The following is a 14,482-nucleotide window of genomic DNA, read 5'->3' as shown; positions in this document are numbered from 1 at the left end:
TTTATTCCCACCAGCTCCCTCGTCAGAATCTAGACTAGTATGCAACCGGTTCAATTAACTCCTGCCTTACATATAATCTTTCTATAAGGGATGTTAAACTTATTTACAAGGCCTGGTGTACACGCTTAAATACATTAATTACTTTATGTACTCAAAGATGAGCTCCTTGAAAGAGAGCACTGTCAGGAGCGCATTATGGAATGCTTGCGTTGAAATCGCGTTGTTAGCTACCATGTAATGTCATGAACGATTGCTCATCGGAGTAGAAGAGCATTTGATGGATAACGACGCCTCCGAATACATTGTATTAAATATAAAACATTCGATGATGTCTAAGTGATTAAAAGATGTAACAGTATCTACATGGATCATCTACATAAGATATATAATATACACATAAATAAGATTTTTTGAAGTAAAACTTCTTTAGGCGCGGCTAGAGTGTAAATCTGTGCGCGGCTAGAGTGTTCTATGCGAGTCGATTGTGATTAGTCGTCATGTATGTGAATAGAGTTATACAGAACAGACAAAATCTGTCGTTGTATGCGTATCGGCATCAACGTTGTATGCGTACCGATATCAATAAGAATATCGACATAGATAAATAAACATATTATAGTTACATTGTAGTACAAATCTTGATTTAATGAAAAATGCCTGAATCAAAAGAATATTTCACACTGTTTCTTGCAAATAATAAAAACTTTTGTGCCGTGTACTAAACGTAAGTTCATTGATTAGAAATTATTTCTATATTATTCATAGTTACTACAAATCTTTGAAGTTATTAAAATGGAAAATATTTTTTAGGCAATACAGATATTACAGCTGTTCAAAGAATAAGATTATATCGCCAGCGAAAAAGTAAAAAAATACAGGCAGTCAATGAATGCATGTTAATTTTAATTACATGAAGTTCTTCAAACACAATTACATGATGAGTGAAGTTGCGAAAACAATATTTGTTTAGGCGTTGTTAAACATAACCCACTGTGTGAACGAATATTATAGAATTTATTAATCAGCAATTACTTCATTTTTCTAATGAAGGTTCATTTCTTAATGCTAATTACAATGACAAACCGATCATGTCATATTTGAAGTATGACTTTAATTACATTATTGGTTTTAAATATTATACATATTTTTAATGCTATTATAAGTATATAATTTATAATTTATCATTATACGAATGTGTATAATGATTGACACTAATAAATATGTGCATCACGAGTGTTACCATATTACTAATAAACATTATTCAAAATTGTTATATGATGTATTAATTTTTACTTAAATGCCATCTTGTACAGTAGCAAATAAGTTTTACTTCAATCGCGTGTGAACCTTACGCGCGCTTTTTTTTAAAGTTTGGGAATCGTACTCCCTGTGCAAGAAGGAAATATTTTATTCGCGCAAACATTTATCGAACTCTCCTATGTCACGTGTGGTGGAAGTCGTTTCATTTTCGCAGGATGCAACTTTTTTCTGAACTTGATTCATGATATAATATATAGGAAAGCAATGTCCTCGTATCGGCTATTAATAGATCATGGAAGATAAATTTACTTAGCAGTTACTCTTTCAAGATTTATTTGAGCGCTATATTATTTCTATCTACTAATTACGGTGGCGCATGTTAAGAATTATTAATGGCAGTTATCTTAGTTGTAACACTGCTAGTATGTAAAGATGGAGATTTATCAGCGGTATCGCAAATCATGGGAAACGCTGATTAGATTAAATTACGATGAATATTAATTATTAATATTACAGTTTCTCTAAGGCTATTCAGGTAATAATATGGTTATAAAAATGTTACTCGGTTTCATTCAACATTTTGTTGGTAGTAATTGAAGTGATTGCCGAATAATGAAATAGATTATATTACTTCTTGCTTAACTAGAAGTTGTAAGAATTTTTTTTTGGCATCATTTTTACCTAGCGCCAGGAGACGCTTGTTTTTCGGCGGGGGAGGTGTTAGGGGTATATCCACCCATTTGTAATTATTACACAATAATAAATATAGGAAACAATGAGAGTAAATTCGTATTTTCTAGTTTATAATAAATTCTTATCACTGGTGTTCCGTTGGCTACCCTTAAAATACGCCCAGTCTTCGGGTCATCACCGGACTTTTATTGGCATATTTATTCAGTATGTCCAGATCTTGGGTCATTTCTGACATCATCACTAGTTCTGACTACCAGTCTTTCACCGGCCTAGACTTTGGATCATATTGAGCTAAGCAGTATATCATTTGCAACAAGATGCCAAAATCTGCAGAGATGTCAAATTCACAACACACTTACAATCTGTCTTCCCATCAATTAAATACAACGTGTTTCCGTTCATCTTCGAACTGGTTTGAGGTCAAAACTCAGCGGGGAGTATGTGGGAATCAAGTGAGCCTTAGCAAGGGATTTGAATAGAAACAAAATTGTATAGTTTTGTCTCTAAAATTCATTTACCCATTTTCATATAACTATATGTACGTTTTGTGTTGAAGTCTTTTTTGAATATTTGTTAAACATTTATGCTAAATTGTTTGACAAGCTATGGAGTCACAGATGGCAAATTTTATATTTATACCGACGGTTGATTCACATGCTAGTTCAGATTTCTCTCTTGTTTTCAAACAATAAACGTTTAATTAAAGTGCAATAATTTCTAAAAAATAAATCGATAGAATAGCCTTTATTTTCCAACGCATATAATACTTCATTCATGATTATCGCCTTTTAATCGCGATGACACTTCCAATACCATATATCCTGTGTAAAAATCTTGTTTGTGTAAACACCAAATAAAACGATTTGTTATAATGCACACTATATGTGGAAACATAAAAAAGAATTAGCAATAAAGTTACCGCAGACTACAAAGGCGGCTCAGTAATACAATATTAATCTGTGAAATAACTCTTAAGTCGAGGGACTATGTATAATTAACTTGCTACAAGAAATTATGAATGACTTTTGCCGTAGTACGAGCGAGAACTCTGATAATAGAAGCGCCTATTGGATTAAAACATTTTAATAAAAGATTATAGCCTCGATATGGTTTTGAGTCATTACAATAAATGTTTATATCCTCGATTTATCAATCAATAGCAATTATATTGTATATGAGGAGTTGGTAATCAGAGCGGACCATCCCACAAGGAGCAAACTTATGATATACAGTGATGATATGATGAGTTTTTACACTAAATAATGTTGCCAAACTAAAAAAAACTTAATATTTATCTCTGTCATTAAATGGTAGCAAAAAGTCTGCTCTAGGTTGAAAGTTGTTTCAAGTTTTACGGACTATATTACAAATTGTCTATTTTTTCTAGCTTGTTTGCTAACTTGACAATTGACAAATTGTGTGAAAAACGATGGAACTAAAATGCATACATAAAAACTAAAAAAACTAAGTTTTATAACTATTAAATTTTAAAATTTGCCAATTCCAATATATTTATCTAAACATTAATTTCATCTTTCATCTATATTTCAATTTTATCATTGTGGTTAGTTCAATTGATCGTTTGGCAAAATTTTGGGTGCTATTGAAATCAATTACTAATGATTTTATTATAGATCGATATTTAGAAGGAGAGTAAAAAAATATAAAATTGTATCTCGTTATCTAATTTTCCCTCGGTTCTCTCATTTCTCCAGTCTGGCCAGGACTTTATTAAGCTCACGAATGCATCCTGCACAAACAGTTCAAGTCATTCTTATATTACTAAACAAAAAAGTTTTTATTGGTTTTGGAAATGACATTATGAAAAATAGTAATTGAATAGAATAATATATAATATAATGCAGCATTATATAAAGCATGCACTTCAATATAACCGTTTCGCACTTGTATGCAATTATTCATTCATTGTGCAGAGGATGTTGGTTTAGTGTTTTATTTTAAGAAAAAAATATATACAAAGAAATATTAATTCAATTCGATTATAATAAAAATATTATTACATATAATAAAAATATAATTAATATTTTTACAATGAACCATGCAGTAAATACGAAGGCTTCTGATGTGAAGAAAAATGAATGATTTTAAAAATTAAAACACCTTAGGGTGCAGTTTTTATATTTTATTTATTATTTTACAGATTTTATTAGGTTTTATTAGGTTAATAGTGAAATATTGATATACTTTAAAGTCGTTAACGATTAACTAGTAGTAATATCAGTATACACTGGGGCCTCGCTTTACGGCCTAGATACGTTCCGCAAAACTTGGCCGTAAAGCGAAAAGCCGTACAACGAATCAATTATTCTAATACGTATTCATACAAATTCAATGGGATCGGTTCCAAATTTAATAAATATATAGTATGGTTTATCATTCAAAATGCATTTTATTTTTTTATTTTGTTTAAATTATAAACATATTTAACAAGAACATAAATTTTACATAAAATAAAAAACTTCAAAAACATTCCATAATTTTTAAATACAGACCACTGTCACCATCATTTTGCGCTGGTGGTTTGAAAAATTTAGATGATGTGATTGATTTGTGATTTATAACAGCTAATGGCTGAGTTAATTCCTCGAGAGACATTAGCGCTACGTTCGCCGTCAGGATCGTTTTCAAGGAAGATGTTATTCCTTGTTCAAAATATGAAAAAGCGCTCGACATGATTTTTGATGTTAGCTGTTTGGATACAACAGGTTCTGTATCTTCATCAATTGCCGGCTCTGCTTGCAACTGATTAGCTGCAAGTAGATCCAGCACATCAGATTCGTTTAAATCTTCAAAACCGAGATCATGTGCTAAATACAAAATGTTTTGTCTAACTTCAGGAAGGAAATTAACTTCTGCATCGGTAGTTTTTATACATTCTGGCCATATTTCTTTTCCAAACATGATTCATTGTTGTCGATTTCAATTCCTTCCAGGATTCACTAATGTTCTCAACAGCATCCTTGATATTATAGTTTTTCCAAAACGTTTGAACCTTTGAAACGTAAAGATATATAAAAATTTTCATTTTCGATTTTTTTGCGATTACTATAACTTGCGCTACGGGAATTTAAAAAAGCCGTTATAGCGAAACATTTTAGGCCGTATATCGAAAACGTTCCTTAATTAAAGAGGGCCGTTATAGCGAAAGGCCGTATAAAGAGCGGCCGTATAGCGAGGCCTGGGTGTATTACTTTGAATAAAGACTTAACATTTCAAGATCACTTTTATATATTCTCCAAGTTTTATACTTTAAATGAATACAGATAAAATTAGTGGCGCATGGCATCGTGCCTTGAGGCAAATTGCTGGAATTATCTTATAGTAATGTAGCAATGTATATAAAATGAAACTGGACACATAATTGTACACAAAATATATTCAAAATATATTTTGGATACATACTTATTGCGTACTGGCTCCAAGAAGGATAAGTTCCAGCTCCTTTAGATAATGCACAATTATTGATCGAATTCGTTTTTAGTAGATCAAATATTTTATTTTTATGTAATAATGATAAATAGTTTCTCGAAAATGTTATGTATATTAATAATGTGAATGGGCACTTGGCTGCTACTGCCGCCGCCGTGAAACTGCATATAATGAATGAAATGACCTAAAAACGCATTGAGTGAAATAATGGCGAACACGTACATATTATCGCAGTATTGTTATTATCCATGATAGTAATATCAAATTCATTGTGAAGCGAATGTTCGCATGAATGAAAATATTTTATTACAATAAATTTATCTTTTATTTTAGTTATGCGTTCCGTTGCATTTGGCGAGGAAGTGGCAATTATACGCACGATGTTTTGTTATTGAATTATGAAATCCGCGAAAGAGTCGCTGATTTGCATACGGTTTCATTTTATGTCGAGATTTCTGAACTTTGATCGCAGATCTGTGTGAAATCCAATCCTATCTCAATAGTGGGATAATAAAAATTTACCCTTTTTAGAACTGGCAAGGTGAAAGCAAAAGCTATACATATTAGGATCCTAAAGTCGAAATTGTTACAAATTGCACTTCAATGATGAACTGTTGTAAAAAAACACAGAAAAATCACCAGCAATCATTTTGTCTATATTCATGCATATGAAACCCAATAAATTAAAACATAATCGAGATGTTTTTAAATTTTGTATTGCGACTAATGATGATAACGCAGAATAACTTTCAGCTTAAAAAGTGTTTCAATTTATTTAAATATGTACATCGTTAACTTCTCGTAAAGTAAGTTATAGTAATCGCAAAAAATCGAAAATGCTATTAATGGTGCTTTGTTTAGTATTGTATGTAATTATTTTGTTACAAAATTTTATGAATCTATATGTATTACAGCAACACCAAAGATTGAGAACTCTATATCGTTTATTTTGCAATTAGTAGAATTGAGAGTGGCATACATAGAAAATTGCATTAAGGTTAATTATTTAAATAATTCTTGGGTAAAACAACGCTTTGAAATTCAATCGTGTTTTAATAGTTCGTGATAAATGAATATAATTTACCAATTATTTTAATTATTTTAATTTTACATATTTATGATAAATATCCAAGATATTTGGAACAATCTTATATTATTTCATGTTATTATTTTACAACACCGCAAATTCAATATGTCTCATTTACTGTTATCGTTTATGACATTATTGGGTCATTCCTTATTGTATATCTGTCACTAACTTGTCAAACGGACATATAAACGTGATATAAATTATACTTTATACTTAATGGAGAACATTATATGAAATACAGTATGATTTCAAATAAATACCGCATTAGAAAACTCTATAGCCTTGAATGAGGCCGTTGGCATCGATCTAACAATAAAAGTGCAACATTGAGAGTAAAAATAAATTTAATTGCACCGTGGACATTATAAACATAAAACTGAATCAGTATCTAAGACAAAGTACGCTATTGAAACATTGTCGCAATCATTAAAATTTATCTATCGATCGATTAGTAAGTGTAGGATGCTCTTAAAAGCATCATTAACGAGTGATATTATTTATTGCACTCTTATTAAAACCATTAATTAATGGAAGATTTTTAATTGCGGTGGGATGGAGCTTTAAAGATATGAACTTTTTTTAACAAACATTATGTAACATCCTTATTTATAAATAAATGCGATGAATTGCTGTCCCAATGTTTTGTTTTATACTAATTCTAAATCGATGCCTTTATATATAAAAATTGATTTCACATAATCAGCTTCCCGAAAGAAAAACACTACAACAAGTGGTGTAATTTATAACTTTATCAAAGTTTAAATGGTTTGTTATGATTTAATATTTGAATTTCGTCGATGCTTTCTCAAAAGCGATTGAACTGTTTTCACAAATTTGAAAGACATTCGATTAAACTCAATAAGGAGCAGATTTGATTAGGTTTGCCGGATCTTTCAAGCAGTTTCTTTGGAATTAGCAGAAAAGTGCAAAAATGCTTGTACAAGTTTTCGCTAAATTTTAGGTATTGGGGTGATTAGATTTTTTACAATTGATTTATGGGCTTGCAAAAAAATTGTAACTTGTATCTGACTTGAATCTAACTTGAATCTACTTATAATCACATTCTAAATGAATTCTAACTATTTTAAGTAAATTCAAAATAAATGCTAACTAGATCCTAATGAGATTCTCGACATTTGTTAATATTGATTTATGGGTTTGGAAAGAGATTCTAACTTGTATCCACTTATAATTAGATTATAAATGCATGCTAACTAGATTCCAATGAGGTTTTAACTTGCATCTCACTACACCTTAATCAGATCTCAACTAGAAATTTATGAGATTTTGACAGAATTCTCATAGGATTCTTGTAGATTCTTATTAGGTAGTAGTTACGCATAAGATTACGAGATTCTTATAAGATTGTAGACCTTTATAAGATTTACTACATCCTTAATGAATTTTGACCAGAATCTTCGTAGATTCTTTTCAGAATTTTATTAGATCCTTATTAGGTTCTTATTAGATAACCTAGATTATCCTAGAATCAAATCAAAAGATCAAATCATCAGATTGTTTCCAGAATATTACTGCTCATTACCAGATCATCAGATTGTTGCCAATCTTATCTGAATCTTATTGAAATATTGTTGAGTTTTGTAAGACTCACCAGAAAATGAAATTAGATTCTTTTCGGGATCTTATTAGCTTCTTATTGGGATCTTTTTAGATTCTCATAAGGATCTGATTAACTTCTCGTCAGGTTGTTAGATTCGTATCAGGTTCTTACTACATTCTTGTGGATCATCAGATTGTTGCCAGAATCTTATTGAAATATTATTGTTTTTGTAAGACTCGGAATAAAAATCCTACAAGAAGTTATAATCTCAATAGATTCTGTTTAGAATCTTATTGCAATCCTAAAACATACACAAAAAATTCTTTGCATACAAAATTTATCTACTTTTTACCGAGAAATTTTCTTAAGGGGGTGTCCATTAATCACTTGAGCGAATTTTTAAGGATTTTTGGACCCCCCTCCCCCTTGGTGATACATGGTGATATTCAAAATTAACCCCTCTTCCCCACCAAATATCACGTGTATTTTTAGTTATTTGAAAAACTGTATAATTTGTTTTTCTTTTTGAAAATGTTTGAACTTTTTTGCGATATCTTACTACACCCCTTCCTCCCCAACGTGATATTTCGTGGTTTTTTGTCAAACCCCCTTCCCCCTAAAAACCTCACGTGATAATGGATGCCCTCTAACTATGTTTGTTCAAATTAATGATTTTAACCAATAATTTAGTGTAGGAATTTCGTTGTGTGTATCAATAATATCTATTGCGAAATGTATTCGTACAAAAGTATAATAGTTAATATTATTTTTTTTATTTCAGGTTTACCAAACTCTGGAACAAAGAGCCCATCAAAGCTGCAACAGGCGGATGCTGCGGAAATCGCCACCGTTGTGCAAGAATCTGTTGTCACAGTCGAACAGATAACCGAAACTAAAGCAGACATCGATAAAGGTAAGAACAAACCAAAGTTTTATTCCCGACAAAAAAATCAACAACAACATTCTTTATTCATTTAACGTGTTTGTAGACAAAAAACTGGAAACGTATTAATCAATTAGTTAGACCACCGCGGCTGTATTTACACGTTTTTCTGTGGGAGAAGGTCGAACATTTTAAGCCGGAACCGCACTCGATCGCTGACGGAAATAAAAAAAGATTCGGTAATTCTAAATCAGCATGCGTTACGTGAATTAATCACTATTTAGTAATCTTATTTGTATCGATTGTAGGATATTGGTTTATTGGCTCATTCTTTGAAAGATTTCGTATAGAGCTCTGTATACTATTACATGCATTGCTAAAAAAAATTTAATTGTTTGTATGGTATTGGCGGAGTAGTACTGTCACACTTACAATATTTATAGAAATTATTAAAGAAAAATTCATAGAATATACATTCATAATTTGTAAAATATATTTACAATTGATATTATCAATCATGAACAGGCAAACTAATTGTAACGTTTTTTTGTGAAATTATATCTTGACATCCACTTCTACGAAAAGAAGATGAACAGATGCTATACCGGTGATTTCATAATCTTCGTTCGTTACTTCACAATTAATAATTTTCTAGAAAAAAAGCTTTATTAAAACTTCAATTTTCTAGAAAAACGACTACAAACACGTATTTGGGGCTAGTTGCAGTATGTGCCGGAGCTTACTTTAGTACATTTGATAATCTTACTTATTTCTTAAAAAAATGACAATGACTTGTCTCTAAGTATTTCTTTTCATCAATTTACGTTAACTATAATTAATACAAGTAAAACATAGTGTCCCAATGAATTAGTTTTTTCAAGACTTTTACCTATTAATGTCCATACATATTGTTATAAATAATTTTATTATATTATATATTAATGAAATGCATTCAAATTACAAGATTGCAGTTCTATAGTAAAACGTATGTTCTAGGAAGATTTATTTTAAAGTCAATTTGCGACAAGTAAGAGTTACAAAAGAGTACAAAGATTGAATATATATCTTAAGCAATATATTTTATATTTAAAAATGAATACATATTTTGAATAATATCCACCATATCATATACTTAATAAATTTCCTTTACAATATGAATTATCGTTCTTCGTTGGATCGAGTAAGCAAATTTTTGGCGCTTAACTGCTATAATATTTCAAATGAAATGGTTTTTAATTCAGCCTATGACTTTTAGCTGGACTAAACTTTATTACAATTTAAAATTTATATTGAAATATTATATTGAAGTATTTTAAGCGATATCCTTCACATCATCTCAAAATATCTCGAAAAGAATTCCCCGTTGGATTATTTGCACAGATTTTGATGTTTCCTCATGAGTATGCAAAATTTTGCTGCTGAACTACTATCATATTTCTAATAAATTTATTTTTAATTCAACTTAAGACATTTAAAGTTAGACTAAACTATATTTTAAAACATGAATCCAAATAGAATGTAATGCAATGTCGAAGTATAAATGAAAGTTTGCATTTTGAAACACATATTCTCCAGGCGCAATACAGTACCAATAAAGAAAGGTGTTTTTGTTCATAGTGCTAACGCGATATGATAAATAAAATTATAAAATTATTTTTTGCAAAATGTTTTTATAAATTTAAATACTTGTAAATTATCCTATATGGTAAACACTCAAATTAACTCTAATAATATCTTACAAGTCAGTTCAAAATTTAATTGGATTTACAAAGATTTAGACAGAGTTCAAATGATTATGGTTAATAAAGAGTATAAATTCACGTAGCTTTAATTTATTTTTTTATTTTTTATATAAACGTTTAAAAACAAATTTTTAACTGTATCAAGTAACAAAGAATTTTTTAATAGTGATATTTATTTCGTAAGTAGGTTCTTTATTTATTTCCCCATATAATTTTCAACTGTCCTTTTTTCGTGGACATCTAGCAAAAAATTGGGATGAGTTATCAACATTTCGTTTTGTCTGATTGCAAATCGTATTTTATGAAAAAGTATATTATTACTATTGTTCATATTATTTCATTTTAAAATGAGTAAAACGATTCAATTAATTATTTTATTCACCTTCTATTTATAATTTATAATGTTTACTTATCTCCTATCAAAATTTACTACCACCACATATAAATTGATATGTTGACTTCTAGACACATTAATAGTCCCATGACAATATTTTTTGACATACAGTAAAGATATTTTGACATTAACATTTGACACACTAGACAATTAAATCATATTATACAAACATGTTTTTGCAACATTTCATTATTAATTAGTGCTATGATTAATTTTACATCATTTGACTTCTAAACTACTATCATTATTACATACCAATACTTAGCTGCAATTACTAAATTGCAGCTAACTAATTTTCTTATCATAAATAATACCAGCGGACAACATCAGTATTCTGGACTCATTATTCTATATTTTCAAATGGCGCATTTATGTAATAAATGTTAAGCAATATATCTCCTTATAGTACGGAGCTGATAAGTCGGAATATTGGCAAAAAACAGTATCCGTACACACAAATATACAGCATATTATGCATATTTAGTCTATGATATTTTTTATTTTACATTTTGAGAAATGGAGATTGCGTTTATTTTAAAAACGTTTGAATTTTAGAGATTTGGATTGCCTTTTTTCTCAGGGACTTCTATAAAATTTGTATTATTTAAAACTATTTTAACAATAACTGAAAATATAAGTAAAAATAATATACAAATATCACAACATAATTTAAAAATTTCTGTAAAAAATTTTGCCTATAAGGTTTTACTTGACCATTTCAGAAAGTCATTTATTTCCTCTCCTTCTATAGAATGTTTAACATTGGGATTTCTCTACCACCTTTAAAATTAAAAGTGTTTTGCGGACAATTTAGTCATTTAGTAGGAAATTAAGACTATTAAAAGCAATAACAAATAATTTTAAATCTCCCAAACAAAAAAATGTATTAATACACGGCATGACTATTTTTTTTTCTGGACAATTCAAGTTATCTTGAATAGCTCAAAAACAGCTGCACTGATTGAAAAGAAATACAAAGCTATTTCATGAAACTTGATAATTGCTAGAGCTGATCCTGATTTGAGAGTCGATAGGCTCAGCCGTTTCTTTATAATTACCAAGTAAGTGCAAAAAAAATTATATGACTTTTGAAAACAAAACGCTTTTAAGTAATAGTTACAAATAATAAGTCATAAATAGTAAAACTTAAAAATCAGTGATTATTGGGCTGTTTAGGTCAAATAACTATATTTGAAGATTAGTTTTTAGCTGTACATAAAGTTTAAACTAGTAGTGTATGGCATCGTGCCTTATGGCAAATTGCTGGAACTTACCGTACCGTACTGAAATATTTGAGGACTATTAAATGCAAATGTATTATCATAAGCACCGAGACCTTCATTATTCGTATTTTAAAGACAAAATAGAAGAACTTATAAATTGGACGATGACGTTTATATAAGTTTACATGAAAAGTAAATGAATAGAACATAATGAATAATTATACAAACTGAATTGCAAAGTGAAAATTATTTATTTTATGTATATAAGTGAACTTTGGAATTTTAGCTAGTATTAAAACTAAAATCTGAATTATTTTCGATTTTCAAATTGTTTTTGGAAAGTATGCCAAAATGTTCAGAAACCTTCGAAATGTGAAGATATGCACAAAATTTCTTTTTCGATTTTTGGACTATTACTTTAACTTACCCTTAGTGAAGTTAAGAAACACTCATATGCTTCAGACAGTTTTGTAACTACCCACACATTGGGAGCCAACATCAACAAAACATAATTTATTTAAAAAATAAAATAGATGCACCGATCAATGCAATACTAAATTACCTCTTATTTACGACATGTTATGTTATCCCAGGAGGCAAATGACATAACATATATATGTTATCCAAGAATAGGTCCAATAGAATCGTTTTTCGAGTTGACTTGATTAAAAATAGAGTTGTGTGAGTAAGTCTTCGCCTTGAGCCCTGTCTATGATCTCTCTGGCGTGCTGTTTGCCCTGCTCGAAGTATTTAATACTTGGCTATTGGAACATATCTCTTCTTTGTGCATCTACCACGCAATCCATCTCGGATTAATTCGGGCGATAAGTCAACCGCAATTATTCTGATTTACGATCGAAACGAATAAGTACGCGACTCGCGCTGTAATAAAATCATAGGAATGCTTGAAATATCGTTTTGTGATATTGTTCGATACATCGTCTTTTGCAATGCTCAACATATGTCTACAAAGGCAATATATTTTATCTTTTAAATTTTTATTATTATCGAATGGCAATTCAGCGATTTCTGATTTTTTTGCAATATTTTCTATAGCATGAGCAATATTTTAAACATCTGTTAAAAATAAACGTTATGTATTATTGTAAAGCTAGTCTGCAAAAGAGCGTAAGGTTTTTTGTACAAATACTCTATTTTTGTTACGTAGTTATAGAATTTTATTAAAACTCTTCTTCGATAATTCAGGTTGTTGGGTTACAATTTAACACTTGTAGCTGTAGACTGTATTAAACACTGATTTGTTTGTATATTATGTATTTGTTGCAGTTTTAGTTACAATCACTGATGTTACTAAGTTATAATGAAAGAAGATATATTTATTTATTATTTACTATACATGTTTCGCGAACTTTACTTTTAGAAGTGAAAACTAGTTCAATTAAAACACTCCGCTACCCCCTCTACCAGGGGTAGCAACCATTCCGTGTAAAGCTTAATGCCCTGAAGGTGGTCACCTTCATGGCCAATATAATAAAACGAAAATACGTTCGAACAAATACTTATTTTGTGATTTCAAATAAACTGTTTCGCAATGGGTTTCATTAAAAATGCTCGTTTTGAATAATTTAGAAGTTTCATTATAAATTTTGTAAGACATCATATTAAAAACTAAGAGTGATCTAACTAACAAGGAGAACCTCAGGTTTACTCTTCCGGGATTTTGATGAAACTCTGCATGATGGTAAGGTTGACAGTCAAACTAAACATCTTAAAATATTATAGGCCTATGATAAGTGGTTTAATTTTAATAAATAATTCAAGTTTTGAAAAATAGACCGTGCGCTATATACAGTGTTTTATGTTTAATGTACTCGGTAGCTCAGTCAGTTTAAGCGCTTACTTTTAATTTTTGTGTTCCGATTTATAGTTAAGAGAGTTAAAAATAATTTGGTTCAGATCCCATGAGCGTACAATTTATTTTCTATATTTTCTTATTTTTTTTTCATAAATATTTATTATTATTAACTCATTACATATATTCTGCAAACAAAAATATATATATTTGAAATAAATCCATTTTATATACATCATTTTAACAAATACAAATATACATAATCATTAGCAAAATACATACTTTTTACCAAATAAACAGATGGAGAAGCAATTAAACTGAAGAGTAGTATATTATCTGAAGTTATAATATATTTGATTTGTAAATAAAATTG

The 14,482-nt window shown here is 29.6% G+C and overlaps 1 protein-coding gene across 2 annotated transcripts in view; it reads left to right on the top strand.

The window, feature by feature from the left end:
- The window catches only part of LOC113378449, a 610,291-nt gene that overhangs the window by 449,193 nt on the left and 146,616 nt on the right, over positions 1-14,482 (top strand). For both annotated transcript variants that reach the window (XM_026618982.1, XM_026618983.1), the window contains exon 4: positions 8,836-8,967. In XM_026618982.1, the coding sequence (XP_026474767.1) occupies positions 8,836-8,967 (132 nt within the window). The remainder of the gene's footprint in view (positions 1-8,835; positions 8,968-14,482) is intronic.

The sequence above is a fragment of the Ctenocephalides felis genome, unplaced genomic scaffold, assembly GCF_003426905.1.
Source record: "Ctenocephalides felis isolate EL2017-DRISC unplaced genomic scaffold, ASM342690v1 CF-g0.4_SCAFFOLD_01886, whole genome shotgun sequence".
Taxonomy (NCBI): domain Eukaryota; kingdom Metazoa; phylum Arthropoda; class Insecta; order Siphonaptera; family Pulicidae; genus Ctenocephalides; species Ctenocephalides felis.
Note: the sequence above shows the minus strand (reverse complement) of the source record. Positions and strands in the feature narration are given on the sequence as shown.